This window comes from Hylobates moloch, unplaced genomic scaffold (genome assembly GCF_009828535.3).
Source record: "Hylobates moloch isolate HMO894 unplaced genomic scaffold, HMol_V3 SCAFFOLD_18, whole genome shotgun sequence".
Lineage (NCBI taxonomy): Eukaryota > Metazoa > Chordata > Mammalia > Primates > Hylobatidae > Hylobates > Hylobates moloch.
In genome coordinates, this window is record NW_026652293.1 from 2,457,157 (window position 1) to 2,472,986 (window position 15,830).

The window sequence follows — 15,830 nt, forward strand, 5'->3', positions numbered from 1 at the left end:
CTTCTTAGCCAATCAGAGAGGCGAAGCGGGCCCACCGCCTGCCAATAGACTGCGAGATCAGGGCCCGCGACGGTTAAACGGGGCCGAAGGCAGGGGTGGCGGGTCAGTGCTGCTCGGGGGCTTCTCCGTCCAGGTCCGTGGAGCTCCTGGTCCCTGGAGCTCCGCACTTGGGGGCTCAACCTGCGTGAGGCAGCGCGATTCTGGGGACTGGCCGGCCATGCCGTCCCGGGCTGAGGATTATGAAGTGTTGTACACCATTGGCACAGGCTCCTATGGCCGCTGCCAGAAGATCCGGAGGAAGAGTGATGGCAAGGTGAGCGTGGGACCTCCCCTGTGCCCGCCCCTGCGTAGGTTTCGTCGCCCCGGGGCGAGCGCCCTGCGCCACCGAAGGGAACCGAGAAGGGCTGAAGAAGTGGGTGCCCGGAAGACTAAGCCGTGTTTCCTGGGTCTGCATCTGACAGCCTGTCCTGGGTCGCTTAAAGGATGGGAGACCGCGTCTTTTGATATATGTATTTCCATCTTTTCCAGTTTCTCTCCCCATTTCTCTCTTTCTCCTGCTTTGGCTTGCTAAGGACCTTCCATTGGTGACACGTAGCTGTTTTTAGAGCTCTAAGAGTGGCCCTCTCAGGCACAAGAAAGGGGCAGGACTACCAGAACCCGAAGCTTTGTATCTGCAGTCAGACTCCCTCAAAATACCCATTATTCGGATGATTGGATTCATATTTTCCAATGTATGTAGGTAGGCCTTTTACAGAAAAGTAACATTGGACATGAAACTGCCTGGCTGCTGATGGAGGGATCTTTACCAAGGTGTCTCATCCTGGGAACACCCTACTGCGGTGGAATGGACTTTGACCAAAGGGACTTTGACCGCCTCCACCCCAATTTTGACTAAAGTACCTTTTTGCCAACTTCCCACTAATCAACTGAGGTTAGGGGTTGGGGGAGGCCTCATGTGCCTCATTCCCCTTTATCTCCCCACAACATCATTTACTGCTTAGAAATTGGAGGAAGATTATGGAAGTAAACTCACAGCTCCTTAAGTTCATTGAACTAAATTAGATAATGACCTTGATTGTAGAATATAATTAAAAGAGAGGTAATTTTTTAAATCTTGGAACTTTCATTCTTTGTTTTGAGCATAATGAGTTCATTTATACCTTGGAAATTCTTATTTCAGATATTAGTTTGGAAAGAACTTGACTATGGCTCCATGACAGAAGCTGAGAAACAGATGCTTGTTTCTGAAGTGAATTTGCTTCGTGAACTGAAACATCCAAACATCGTTCGTTACTATGATCGGATTATTGACCGGACCAACACAACACTGTACATTGTAATGGAATATTGTGAAGGCGGGGATCTGGCTAGTGTAATTACAAAAGGAACCAAGGAAAGGTAAGCAATTTTTTAAAAATGTAAGCTGAAATTGGTCTAGTTTCATTTATTTTAAGCATCTTGTTTTAGGATCAGTAATATGGAAGAGTGTACTTGTATTTGTTTGGTAGGTCCGTAGTACTTTAGAAAATTCCCGGTGAATCAACACCCATATTTTATATCAAAATAACAGTTTACAGGCTGAGTGTGGTGGCTCACACCTGTAATCCCAACACTTTGAGAGGCCGATGTGGGAGGATCACTTGAGCCCAGGATTTCAAGACCAGCCTGGGCAACACAGTGGGACCCTGTTTCTACAAAAATTAGCCAGATATGGTGACATGTGCCTGTAGTCCAAGCTACTTGGGAGGCTGAGGCAAGAGGATTGCTTGAGCCTGGGAGGTCGAGGCTGCAGTGAGTCATGATCGTGCCACTGCATTCCAGCCTGGGTGACAGAGCAAGACCCTGTCTCAAAAAATATAAATAAATAAATAAATAATTTCCCTATTTGTACACTGGATAATTTATATCATCCCATCTTGGCAATGATTTTTTTAGAAGTTATATGCTGTATAACTGCTTTGGTTTCAGGCAATACTTAGATGAAGAGTTTGTTCTTCGTGTGATGACTCAGTTGACTCTGGCCCTGAAGGAATGCCACAGACGAAGTGATGGTGGTCATACTGTATTGCATCGGGATCTGAAACCAGCCAATGTTTTCCTGGATGGCAAGCAAAACGTCAAGCTTGGAGACTTTGGGCTAGCTAGAATATTAAACCACGACACGAGTTTTGCAAAAACATTTGTTGGCACACCTTATTACATGTCTCCTGTAAGTATTTCGGAATTTAGATACTTTTTAAAACATCTTTTATTTTTGTTTTCTTGTTTGTTTGTTTTTGAGACAGAGTCTCACTCTGTCACCCAGGCTTGGAGTGCAGTGGTGCGATCTCGGCTCACTGCAACCTCTGCCTCCCGGGTTCAAAGGATTCTCCTGTATCAGCCTCCCAAGTAGAGTAGCTGGGACTACAGGTGCATGTCACCATGCCCAGTTAATTTTTGTTTGTTTACTAGAAACAGGGTTTCATCATGTTGGCCAGGATGGTCTCGAACTCCTGACCTCAAGCAATCTGCCCACCTCAGCTTCCCAAAATGTTGGGATTACAGGCGTGAGCCACCATGCCCAGCCAAAACATCTTTTAATGTTAAGCATTCTGAAGCAGGGAAATTGAGTTTTCTGTTTGTTTAGTAATATCTAGTAGCCAAGAATTGAAAATACTGTTATATTTTTCCACATGGACCACCAGACCAATAAAGTCTATATCAGATTTTGTGTGCTGCATGAGTTATGTACATTAATGTAGGTATGATGAAGACAGATTCCTAGTCTAAGGTTTGCACCGTTTGCCATCTCTCACTGGGTTCAATTTTTTGAGCATTCATGCAAATTAAAGCATATTCAGTTCAAGCTTTTATGGGATGACTACGATGCATTAAACTCAAGGATTACAAAAATGAAATGGATTTTGTCCCTGCCCTCAAGAGTTGTTTCCCAATGTGTAGGTCCTGTTTATCTGCATCAGACTCACTTGGAGTGTTTGTTTAAAATGCAGAGTTCTGGGTCCCAAACCCAAATCCAAATCCATCAAGTGAATTTCGATCTCTGGGTAGGTTCTTGAACTCTGTTTTTTGTTGTTGTTTTTTTTAAATATTGTACTTTTTATTTTAGACTTTGCATTTTAACAGGCTCTGTAAATGATTCTTGTGCAGGCAGAATCAGAGCTCAGGAAGTTTGCTCACTTCAGATAGCATGTTTTTACAATGTTAACCTTTTGTACATGTTTTTTTTTTTTGTTGCCTTTTCCTGAAATATCTTGCTGAGTCCACTCAACAATTACCTCTATTGCTGGATATTTTGTTTCCAAAATGTTTCACCTTTTTTGAAGTACTGCTCTGCATATCTTTGTGTGAATTATTCTTTCTTCCTTTTTGGTTATTTCCTTGGTGTGTAGCTCATAAAATGAAATTGCTGGGGTAAAAGGTATAAACAGTTTATGGCTGTTATTAGATATTGCCTGATGGCTTTTAAAAAGTTTAAGTCAATTGTGATAGCACTAATGTGTTTGTATATGACATCTGAACAGATAAAGATGAAGAAATATTTATTAGTATTTTAGTAGTTCACCTTTCTAGGATTTTCCAAATATTTATAAATTATGTTAACAGATCTGACTATAGTATAAAACTTTGTAAATTAATGATTTTGGTTTTGACTAAGAATAGCCAGAACAGTACCATTTTCTCACTGTATCAAATTCCAAATAGAATGTTTTTAACATGAAGGACAATTATCCAGAAGTGGTTCTTGGAAAATTTGAAACCCATTCTTTTGTTCCTTTTCCCTCCTGCCCTTGTAATTAGAGTGGTTCAGCTTTCCTAAGGCACTGATTGTCAAAAAGTGGCATCAGACTCACCAGTTGGACTTTAAAACACTAACCAGCCACTAGAGATTGCTTCTATTCCCTCTGTTGAGAATAAGAGCTCTGGTAGGCTGTTGTTACTGTAGATGTGGAAGAAAGGCAGACAATAAAATAGGTAATGATAATATTAGTTACTACTGTGATTTATGCAGTGGACTAAGAAAAAATATAAATGGATAATTCAATTAGCTATTTATGTCTATATCCATTTAAATGTGGACTAGATACATATTTTGACTATTCTTAAATTTCCTCTAGTTCTTTTAAAATGGTGTTTCTTAATTTGTCTTGAGAGTAGAAGTCTCTCATATTCGCCTCTGAATTGTCAGTGCCTAGTCTATACTAAGCACTTTCAGTTGTGAATGAAAAATCAGTGAATGAATTATATATGACAGAGTGTATTGGGACAAGATCATTGCCTTTTTTCCATTATAAATTTCAAGATAAAGTATAAGCTAAAAACTTTGAGGTCCTGTTTTTATCTCAGGAGTAATTTAATGTGTTTTGTAAGTTTCAAAACAAAATAAACTCTTAACACCTTCCACTTTCTTACCCTTTTTCCCTGTGTAGGAACAAATGAATCGCATGTCCTACAACGAGAAATCAGATATCTGGTCATTGGGCTGTTTGCTGTATGAGTTATGTGCATTAATGTAAGTATGATGAAGACAGATTCCTAGTCTAAGGTTTGTACTGTTTGTCACATTTCACTGGGTTCGGTTTTTTGAGCCTCTGTGCTAATGAAAGTATATTCAAGTCTGAAAGAATTGTACCCTGGGTAAAATAAAGGTAGATGAACAGGCTAAAAGAAACTATTCACGAATTAAAACTATAAGCCATGAGGCTGGGTCTGGACTGTTCACGGGTCTTGGCTGGTCAGGCGCTTTCCTGTTAGATTGACACTTAGCTCAAGGGAGAGCACGTATATCAGGCAAGTAAGGTAAAGCTACGGTAAGGATGTGGAAGAAGTGAAACTAGACTGAGGTAGAGGTCTGGGGATCTGTAGAGCAGAGAAGAGCTCCAATTCTTTCCCTTTGTTCTTCTTTTCATTTTTTTTCCCTTTGAAACTATTCTGTAGAGCAGTGATTCTCAACTAGGGATAAGGGAAGCAAATTTGCCTCTTATGGGGCATTCAACGATGTTTGGATAAATGTTTAGTTATCACAGCCGGGGAGTGCTCCTGGCATCTAGAGGGTAGAGGGCAGGGAGGCCACAAAATACCTATAATGCACAGGACAGCCCCCCACAACAAAGAATTATGTCAATAGTGCCAAGGTTGGGAAACTTATTTATAAGAAGAAAATCCCAGAAGTAGAAACTTAAATACAAACTGGAGCTTAAGCTGTGCTTTTGATTTAGTTCCTATTGTATATTTTCATTTTTGCAGTTTGAAAATGTCTTCGTGGTCTTTTTCTTCTTCTTTTTAATCCTAGGCCTCCATTTACAGCTTTTAGCCAGAAAGAACTCGCTGGGAAAATCAGAGAAGGCAAATTCAGGCGAATTCCATACCGTTACTCTGATGAATTGAATGAAATTATTACGAGGATGTTAAACTTAAAGGTAAAGATGATAAGATGATATATTGTCTGTTTCTAGCTGTCAGTTAAGTGTTGGAGCATACATTCTCTCTTGTAGATCAATGGAGACTGAAGAAACATTAAATATACTTTCTTAGCTAAATTTACTGTGTTAACACAAGTGAAAACATATGTAAATTTGGCAAATTGCACATCCTTCCTGGCCCACCTTCTGCGCTTTCTTTATTTCTCCTCCCACTGCCATGCTAACAGATGGTTGGTAGCAAGGAAAGATTGCAAAAAGAATTCAAATTCTCATTCCCCTTGTCCTTGCCTACCTCACAGTGGCAGGTAGGGAGGGAAGGGGCCAGAAATAAGACTTTATTACTCTGCCTCTAGCTCTAATTGAGAGATTAGAGACCAGAAGAAGGGGAGGGGTGATGGAGGGTGGAGGGAGGACAGCTGAAAAGCAGAGGGAAAATCAATAATCAATAAAGAGATTATGTGGAAAAGCTCTGGCTATAGAATAGGGAAGGAGATGGGGATCAGGCTGACATAAGAGAAGGAAAACGCTGTAGGATCACAGACAAGGATACAGATGAATGAAGTGACAGGATTGAGAGTCAGTGAGAGAGTATCTTGCTAAATGTAGTTTAGAGATGCAAGGGCAGTACTTCCCCTAAAACAGACCCTAGCAATGATACCAAGCGCCAGCACAAGATGTGCCAATCTTCAGGGATTGAACCTTCTTAGAAAGGTGAAAAAGGGAAAAGGGAAAAAAGGTAAGTTAACATCTGCATTACCTTGTGGACCCAGAACCTCATGAGTTAAAACCACCAGTGAACTTATTTTTCCAAGTGTTTAAGACCTAGCCATAAAGGAGTCCTTTCTTTTGTCTTGGAAATACATATATGTCCTTTTATTTTAACTGCTGTCTTAGGAGGACTATTCTGTTACGCAATCTGACTATAACACTGAGTATTTTTTTCCCCAGGATTACCATCGACCTTCTGTTGAAGAAATTCTCAAGAACCCTTTAATAGCAGATTTGGTTGCAGACGAGCAAAGAAGAAATCCTGAGAGAAGAGGGCGACAATTAGGAGAGCCAGAAAAATCGCAGGATTCCAGCCCTGTATTGAGTGAGCTGAAACTAAAGGAAATTCAGTTACAGGAGCGAGAGCGAGCTCTCAAAGCAAGAGAAGAAAGATTGGAGCGTAAGTCTGAATGGGGGTCAAAGCAAAGGAGAACTACCAAGTGGGTTATTTTGATGTGTCTGAATATCTCTTTGAGCAGAATATTTTATACATACAGATCTTATTAGAAGCTTTTGAAAAATACTTGAGAAACCAAAATATGTATTGTAGACTTTTAATAATCAGGCTTGCTGGCACCTTCATGTTGGACGTCTTTCTCTGAGATCAGTTGCTAGTTATATATTATTGGGCCTTAACTGTGATGGCCCTAATACGATAGCCTTGTACTTTACTCTAGAGTTACTTTTTTCTTTTTCGTCTCTACTATGAATACCCTAATGTTTTCCCACTGTAAAGGAAGGTCTTAAAATTGCTGCTTTCCATAATAAAAAACCATGACTTTTGTCTTTTGAAATGGCCACTCCAACAGAATTCCAGGTCTAAAACCCTACAGTATGTAGATGAGATATATTCCGGCAATTCTTTTCTTTTTTTTTTAACTTTTTATTTTTGAAAATGAGATGGGGTCTCACTATATTGCCCAGGCTGGTCTTGAACTCCTGAGCTCAAGCAGTCCTCCCACCTTGCCTCCCAAAGTGCTGGGATTACAGGTGTGACCTACCACACCTGGTCTGTTCAGGCAGTTCAATAGAGAATCTAGATACAAGATATTTTAAGTCTATAAATAATACTCCGGTGGGTATTAACATTGACTTATGAGTATTAATTGATTAGGTGCTAATTTAGTTTTGATATTGAAGGTGTGTCTACTCCACCAAGATGAGAGCTACTAGCAAGCATTTAGGGTTATGCAAGGTAGCTACAGAATGAGGTTCTTCATTTTCACATCAGGAGACGAGATGGGGTCGTATTTGTCACCTGTCACCCTCGTGACTTACCTGATTTTACTTCTGCAGCTTTATGCCCAATCTAGGCTTTAAATAATGAAATATTGTATAGTCCTATGAGATATGCTTACTGTATAGGTACAACCTATACTTACTTGGAAACCTCTGTAGAAAATAAGAAAACTTTTTCTTATAACTTTCCCCAGTGTTTCATAATTTCTTTTTTTTTTTTTTTGAGATGGAATTTTACTCTTGTTGCCCAGGCTGAAGTGCAGTGGCACCATCTTGGCTCATTGCAACCTCCACCTCCCGGGTTCAAGCAGTTCTCCTGCCTCAGCCTCCTGAGTAGCTGGGTTTACAGGCGCCTGCCACCATGCCTGGCTAATTTTTGTATTTTTTAGTAGAGATGGGGTTTTGCCATGTTGACCCGGCTGGTCTTGAACTCCTGACCTCAGGTGATCCACCTGCCTCGGCCTCCCAAAGTGTTGGGATTACAGGCCTGAGCCACTGTGCCCAGCCATAATTTCATATAGCAACTGAAATCCGAATACTTTCTGAATTTTGGGCCATGAATAAATAGTAACCTTTGTTATTAATACTAATCCTATGAACTACCGCCTAACTGAATTGTGTTTTTTTTCTTTTATTTGGGTGTGGTCAGTCAACCAGAAGAAGATTTTTGTACTGTGAGGCCAGGTCATGCCCTGAAAATTAGCTGTTGCCTATCTTCAGTGAAGAGCAGAGATAGCTTTAGTTTTTTGTTTTCCCAAATGAGTTACTCCCACAAAAGATGACCAAAGGTTGAAGCTAACTTTGTATTTGTTTAAACAAGTCCTTTCAAGAAAATCTAAGATAACATACAGCCTACTAAAATACTCAATTAAAAACTAACGTAATCAGGTTGACTGTGGCATAGTGAGAATCCTTTCCCCAAACATTGCTTATCACTATCAGTCATGCTAGTAGTGATAAGATTGCCAAATGTAAATTGTTTTTTAGTCAAGGTCACTTGTTAATTTTTGTTTTCTTTGTCCATTCTCTTTTTAAAGAGAAAGAACAGGAGCTTTGTGTTCGTGAGAGACTAGCAGAGGACAAACTGGCTAGAGCAGAAAATCTATTGAAGAACTACAGCTTGCTAAAGGAGCGGAAGTTCCTGGCTCTGGCAAGTAGTCCAGGTATGAGAATCAACTCGATCAACAGAAGCTGGTGCTACAAATGAAGAAATGTGCACCAGTGTTGCTCGCAAAGTGGCTTAGGTAGCCCTATTCATTTACAAAGTCTCAAATTTTAAGATGGATTTCATTGAATATATGCATTTCAGTGGAAACAAAATTCTGTTATAGCAATGATTTATTTCCTGGGTTCATAGACCTGAGGCAATGAGTCATAGAATTTCAGATTTGATTTTCTTTACCTTATCAAACTACATGTTTAGTAATTGATACTTATTTTTATTATTATTATTATTTTTATTTTTTTTTGAGATGGAGTCTCACTCTGTAGCCCAGGCTGGAGTGCAGTGGCATGATCTTGGCTCACTGCAAACTCCACCTCCCGGGTTCACGCCATTCTCCTGCCTCAGCCTCCCGAGTAGCTGGGACTACAGGTGCCCGCCACCAAGCCTGGCTAATTTTTGTATTTTTAGTAGAGATGGGGTTTCACCGTGTTAGCCAGGATGATCTCGATCTCCCGACCTCGTGATCCGCCTCCCTCGGCCTCCCAATGTGCTGGGATTATAGGCACGAGCCACCGCGCCCGGCCGATACTTATTTTTAAACATTAGGGCATTTACAAAACTATTGTGTGTTTCAGAGTTCAGAGAGATAAACTGCATTTCAAGTAAAAATCAACATTTTAATACTGCCATGCCTCATCTTTCATAGAAAGCATGGCTTAAAAGGCATGATAAGCCACCTGCAGAATAGGCTGTCATGTTTGTATCTTTGCTAACACCCTTGCAAGTTGAAAGACACATTTGTCAAAATTTGATTGTTTAATATCTACATATGTTCTCTGCATTTCCTTCTTTATTTAAAGTTTGGTATATAGATATTCAGCTTTCTCAGGGCCCTGCCTTTGTGTGGCATTGTCCCTTCACTCTGCCACATTGAGATGTGGTTATCGTATATACCAGTGAACCATTGTCTAACATTCTCCATTTTATAGAAACCCTCAATCTAATTTAATGGACTCTTTAAGATTATGTAAAATGCAAACTGTGAAACATCTTTTTGCTTGATTTCTTTAAGACACAAACTAACTGTTAAAAGTTGTTGGTTTCAAAAATCGAGCATCTGAATTTTCAATAAAATTTAGAGTTTTTAGAACTCCCTTATTCCATGTAGGACAGCATATATGAAAGCTATTATTCCCATCTTTAATAAATTGAGATGTAATGTGATCAATTTAGTGAGCATTGGCAGCATTTTGTAAATGGAACAGACAAAAAACCCTACTTAAGTTAGATTGATGATCACAATAACTTTGTAGTGAATAAGTGATGGAAAGAAATGAAACTACTGATAGAAGTAAATGACACAAGGATTATATGAAACTTTGGCTTCATCTCTGTTAAAATACCTTCTTTTTTCTTAATATTGCCGTCTACCATTTCAATATGATAAAAATATTTATTTTGGCTTTTCATAGATTCCACACTGTCATCCATAAAGACAAAATAGACTTAAATCATGATTAGGGTGATAAAATGAGGAGAAAATTTTACCTGGATGAATTTCATGCATCAAACCCATTGCAGGGAATTACTTAAGACCCTGTTGGGGATGGCTCTTCAGTTAAAGAGTTTATTTACATTTGCCCTGATAGTCTTTGAGCAAAAGATGAAAATAGCTAAGTAAGGATGATGTGTTTTACTTTATAGGATACACAGATAAGTATGGGAATCTACTTATATGTGAATCATAGCAAATATTTAAAATGAGCCATAGGAATCAAGTATTCACTGGGGCAAGCAGACATTTTAGAGTATTGAGTGCTGAAAGTAGTGAACACATCAGAGCTATAAGATAAGCATCATAGCAGTGGGGAGGGGGTATCATTCTGAACTCAGGACAGTTGGAAATATCCTCTCCCCATCCTTGGGCTATAAAATCCACACATGAGGAAGCCATCACAAGTATATTGAAATCATCACGGCAAGCAGCAGTGACTTTTTTTAAAGCTGTTCTTTTCTTATTTGATGAAATATTCATTCTTCTATTTAATGGAAGAATTTTAAAAATGTTTTTAAAACACTTTCTTTCTTATAAAACTGTCCCATTAAGAGCCAAGTGTGGTGGTGCACCTATAGTCCCAGCTACTCTGGGGGCTCAGGCAGGAAGATCACTTGAGCCGAGGCGTCCAAGGCTGTAGTGCACTACAGCTGCACCTGTGAATAGCCACTGCACTCCAGCCTGGACAACATGGCAAGACCCCATCTCAAACAAAAACAAAAACAAAATAAAACTATCCCATTAGTAAGACAATGTTGACTTACAAATGTAAAGGTATTTGTGGTAATAAGAAGGTGGATAGAGTTGAAACAGTGGAGATAAGGTCTAAAGGCAATCCAGTTTGCTTTGAAGCAGAAGCAATGTATGAAGCGAGAAGTCACAGGACCCTTGGAAGGCAGTGCATCTGTGTGCCAGCCTTTCCTATTTCTTCTGCCTGGAGCACTCTTCATCCAGACAGCCCTGTGGCTTCTTACTTCAGAAATGACTGTATGAGGCTTTGTATCATTACATCCACCACCCAGCATGTCCCTGTTTCCAGGGCTATTTTTCCTAATAGCATGTATTACCATCAAATATTCCCCACTAGTACTTGTTTATTTGTGTTTGGTTTATCTCCTCCTACTAGAATAGGGCCTTTGTTTGGTTCACAGTGGCCCATCCTATGAGCTCAGTAAATATTCGAACATATTTCCTTTAACACAAAGGAAAAATAAGAGGATTCTAGAATCTGTAAGCCTCCAGCCTCCAGTAATTCTGTCAGCAGTTAATAGTGTTGCCACTTTAAGTAAATAGGATTATTATTTATTTTTTCCATGTAAAGAGTAGTTTACAGTTTTTACTACTCTTACTTGATTTACCTTTTCCACACTGAATTTGTTTAGGTTCTTTTGGAAACAGATTTCTGGTCCATTAAGATGCTTTGAACTAAGTGTTCTTGAACATTTAACCAAAACTGTAGGTATTCTCTATTAAAAAAAAAAAACAAAACAAAAAGCAAAAACAAAAACAAAAAAACTCTGCTTCTATACTTTTCTGTAGGTAAGGTGTTCTGCATAGAATGGCACTTATTTTCAAGGATAGAGATAAATAACATTGATTTCCAAAAGTTTTCTCTTGTCCATAATACTCAGTGTGTTTAAGAGTAAAATTGATTGTTGAGAATAAAACTTACGTTCCTTGAATTTTGGCACATTCCAATATTATTTTTTCAATGCTGTGGATTAAAAGGCTGATTTCTACCAGTCCTACACCCCTAACCTCCTATCCCAGAGAAAATGAAACAGGCACCTAGATTTCAAATGTGAGCCATAAGAGCAAATACTTTCAGATAAGTATAAGTATGAAGGAGTTGAACTCTGTTCAAGTAACTCAAAACCCTTTTTCTTTTTCCTTCCAAAGAACTCCTTAATCTTCCATCCTCAGTAATTAAGAAGAAAGTTCATTTCAGTGGGGAAAGTAAAGAGAACGTCATGAGGAGTGAGAATTCTGAGAGTCAGCTCACATCTAAGTCCAAGTGCAAGGACCTGAAGAAAAGGCTTCATGCTGCCCAGCTGCGGGCTCAAGCCCTGTCAGATATTGAGAAAAATTACCAACTGAAAAGCAGACAGATCCTGGGCATGCGCTAGCCAGGTAGAGAGACACAGAGCTGTGTACAGGATGTACTATTACCAGCCTTTAAAGACTGATACTCAAATGCTGTAGTGTTATACTTGGTTCCATGAGCCATGCCTTTCTGTATAGTACACACGATATTTCGGAACTGGTTTTGCTGTTCTTCAGCAACTATTGTACAAAATGTTCACATTTAATTTTTCTTTCTTCTTTTAAGAACATATTATAAAAAGAATACTTTCTTGGTTGGGCTTTTAATCCTGTGTGTGATTACTAGTAGGAACATGAGATGTGACATTCTAAATCTTGGGAGAAAAAATAACGTTAGGAAAAAATATTTATGCAGGAGTAGCACTCACTGAATACTTTTAAATGACTGAGTGGTATGCTTACAATTGTCAAGTCTAGATTTAAATTTTAAGTCTGAGATTTTAAATGTTTTTGAGCTTAGAAAACCTAGTTGGATGCAATTTGGTCATTAATACCGTGACATCTTGCTTATAAATATTCCATTGCTCTGTAGTTCAAATCTGTTAGCTCTGTGAAAATTCATCACTGTGATGTCTGTATTCTTTTTTTTTTTTTCTGTTTAACAGAATATGAGCTGTCTGTCATTTACCTACTTCTTTCCCACTAAATAAAATAATTCTTTAGTTTCCTTGTATTTATGTGTCTTGCATTTGTTGGTCTCTTAGTTGATGGGAGTTGTGTTTATGATTTGTAGGTCTTCATTGTAGGGTACAGAAGGAAACATGGATCTGATGCTCAAGGGAGTGGCATTCCAGTCCTAAACTGTATGGCGCTTTACCTCCCATCTCATTAATCCATGTATGTAAGCCAGTGGTCCTTAACAGGGTGATTTTGCTCCTCAAGGGACGTTTGGCAATGTCTGGGGGCATTTTTGATTGTCATGATTTAGGGTAGGATGCTACTGGCTGCTAGTGGGTACAGGCCAGGGACACTGTAAACATTTTACAATGCACAGGACAGCCTCTGACAACAAAATGTCAATGGGTTTGGATCATAATCCTGAATGACACAATCTCAAATGCTACAATCCTGAAAGACCAAAATCCCTAATGTCTTAAATCCCAAAAGATTAAAATCCCTAACATGTGAACTTCCAAAATCACAATCCTGAAAGATTAAAATCCCAGATGCAAAAATCCTGAAAGCCAAATTCCAAGTCAGGGATTACTGCAGTTTCAGCTGTATACAGGGTAATCGCATCATGTTAGGCAGAACTATTATCTTGTTGTTGTCTTCATTTGGAAATTAAGTATGGTTTAAGAGATGTGGATGGATATCGAGTTGATAAGGGGCGAACTTACTGATTTATGTGTCAACTTGACTGGATTAAGGAATCCCTAGAAATCTGGTAAAGCATTATTTTAGGTGTGTCTGTGAGGGTGTTTCCAGAGGAGGTTAATATGTGAGTCTCAGTAGACTAGGTGGGTAATATCTTTCCTCAATGTTTAGTGTTTTGAAGATCATAAAAGCGACTTTTCAGGTGAAAAGTACAAGAAATCTCTCCTGCCAAATTATTCAGTTATGTACAAATTCTGCTACTTCATCAACAGTGCCACGCTTGCCTTCAAAAAAATGCCCTTTGTCAGAGAATAAAATGCGACAAGCTGAGCAACCTTGTGAACCAAAGACACTTGCTGATATTGAGGTTCCTCCAGTGTTAGAAAACTCATTAACCAAACTGTTCTTGGTTAGGGATTTGACTGTCGAAGAAGATAGACTGCTTATATTTACCACTAAATCTAACAGAAAAACTATCACATGTTTCATTTGGGCTAGTGGACGGCACTTTCAAAACTGTCCCCACTGGTTTTTATCAACTATACATGATTCATGTCCCTGTTGGTTCTAAAGATTCTAGAACTTATCTAGTCATTTAAACAATTATTTGAAGATTTGCTGCACTTTGTAGAAGAAAATAGCTTTCGATTGAATCCCCAAACCATAACAAAAGATTAGGAATTAGGTGTGATCAAAGCTTCTAAAAGTGAATTTCAAAGTGTTACCAATAAAGTTTGTTTTTTTCCATTCAGCCCAATGCATTTGATAGAAAATTAGATGAGTATATAGGCCATGAGATACAGCAATGACAAAAACTTCAGTTTAGAAGCAGGAACCCGCATCCAGGAATAGAGCCCTTTGCTCCTCCCTCAGAATGAATGGAGACCAAAAATCAGATGCTTATGCCCAAGAAAAGCAAGATTTCATTCAGCACTTCTCCCGGATTGTTAGGGTGCTGACTGAGGATGAGATGGGGCATCCAGAGACAGGAGATGCTATCGCCCGGCTCAAGGAGGTCCTGGAGTACAATGCCATTGGAGACAAGGTATCATTGGGGTTTGATGGTGCTTATCATTTTGGGAGCTGGTGAAGTCGAGAAAACAGGATGCTGATAGTCTCCAGCGGGCCCTGATTGTGGGTTGGTGTGTGGAACTGCTGCAAGCTTTCTTCCTGGTGGCAGATGACATCACGGATTCATCCCTCACCCACTGAGGACAGATCTGCTGGTATCAGAAGCTGGGCATGGGTTTGGATGCCGTCAATGATGCTATGCTTCTGGAAGCAGGTATCTACTGCCTGCTGAAGCTGTATTGCTGGGAGCAGCCCTATTACCTGAACCTGATCGAGCTGTTCCTGCAGAGTTCCCATCAGACTGAGACTGGGCAGACCCTGGACCTCATCCCAGCCCCCCAGGGCAATGTGGATCTTGGCAGATTCACGGAAAAGAAGTACAAATTTTTACGTACAAGACGGCTTTCTACTCTTTCTACCTTCCTGTAGCTGCAGCCATGCATATGGCAGGCATTGATGGCGAGAAGGCACACACCAGTGCCAAGAAGATCCTGCTGGAGATGGGAGAGTTCTTTAAGATTCAGGATGATCACTTTGACCTCTTTGGGGACTCCACTGTGACTGACAAAGTTGGCGCTGACATCTAGAACAACAAATGCAGCTGGCTGGTGGTTCAGTGTCTGCAATGGGCCACTCCGAAACAGTACCAGATCCTGAAGGAGAATTATGGGCAGAAGGAGGCCGAGAAGGTGGCCCAGGAGAAGGCACCATATGAGGAGCTAGATCTGCTGGCTGTGTCCTTGCAGTATGAGGATGACAGTTACAGCCACATTATGGGTCTCATTGAACAGTACGCAATGCCCCTGCCCCCAGCCATCTTTCTGGGGCTGGCGTGCAAAATCTACAAGTGGAAAAAGTGACCTAGAGACTGCAAGGGCAGGGACAGGAGGCTCTCAGTAAATTACTGTGTAACCTTGGAAACAAAACAAAAAACTTCAGTTTAAAAATGCACTTTCCAGCTGGGCGTGGTGGCCAAGGAGGGAGGATCACTTGAACTTAGAAATTCCATAACAGCCCGGGCAATGTAGTGAGACACTGTCTCTAGAAATAATTTTTTAAAAAGTTAGCCAGGTGTGGCGTGTGCCTGTGGTCCCAGCTACTTGGAAGGCTGAGGCAGGAGGATTGTCTGAGCCCGGGAGGTGGAGGCTGCAGTGAGCTGTGATCAAGCCACTATACTCCAGCCTGGGAGACA

At 40.1% G+C, this 15,830-nt stretch overlaps 1 protein-coding gene and 1 pseudogene across 1 annotated transcript; both read left to right on the forward strand.

Moving 5' to 3' along the window:
* The first annotated feature begins 75 nt into the window (after positions 1-75).
* Positions 76-12,923, forward strand: NEK2 (NIMA related kinase 2). Its single transcript, XM_032136955.2, has 8 exons — positions 76-313; positions 1,181-1,398; positions 1,969-2,209; positions 4,428-4,510; positions 5,291-5,417; positions 6,369-6,588; positions 8,465-8,590; positions 12,047-12,923. Exons 1-8 carry the CDS (start codon positions 218-220, stop codon positions 12,271-12,273), a joined length of 1,338 nt encoding a protein of 445 aa, XP_031992846.1. The 5' UTR covers positions 76-217; the 3' UTR covers positions 12,274-12,923.
* Positions 12,924-14,405: 1,482 nt separating this feature from the next.
* On the forward strand, positions 14,406-15,498 carry LOC116457641 (farnesyl pyrophosphate synthase-like; annotated as a pseudogene).
* Positions 15,499-15,830: the final 332 nt, after the last annotated feature.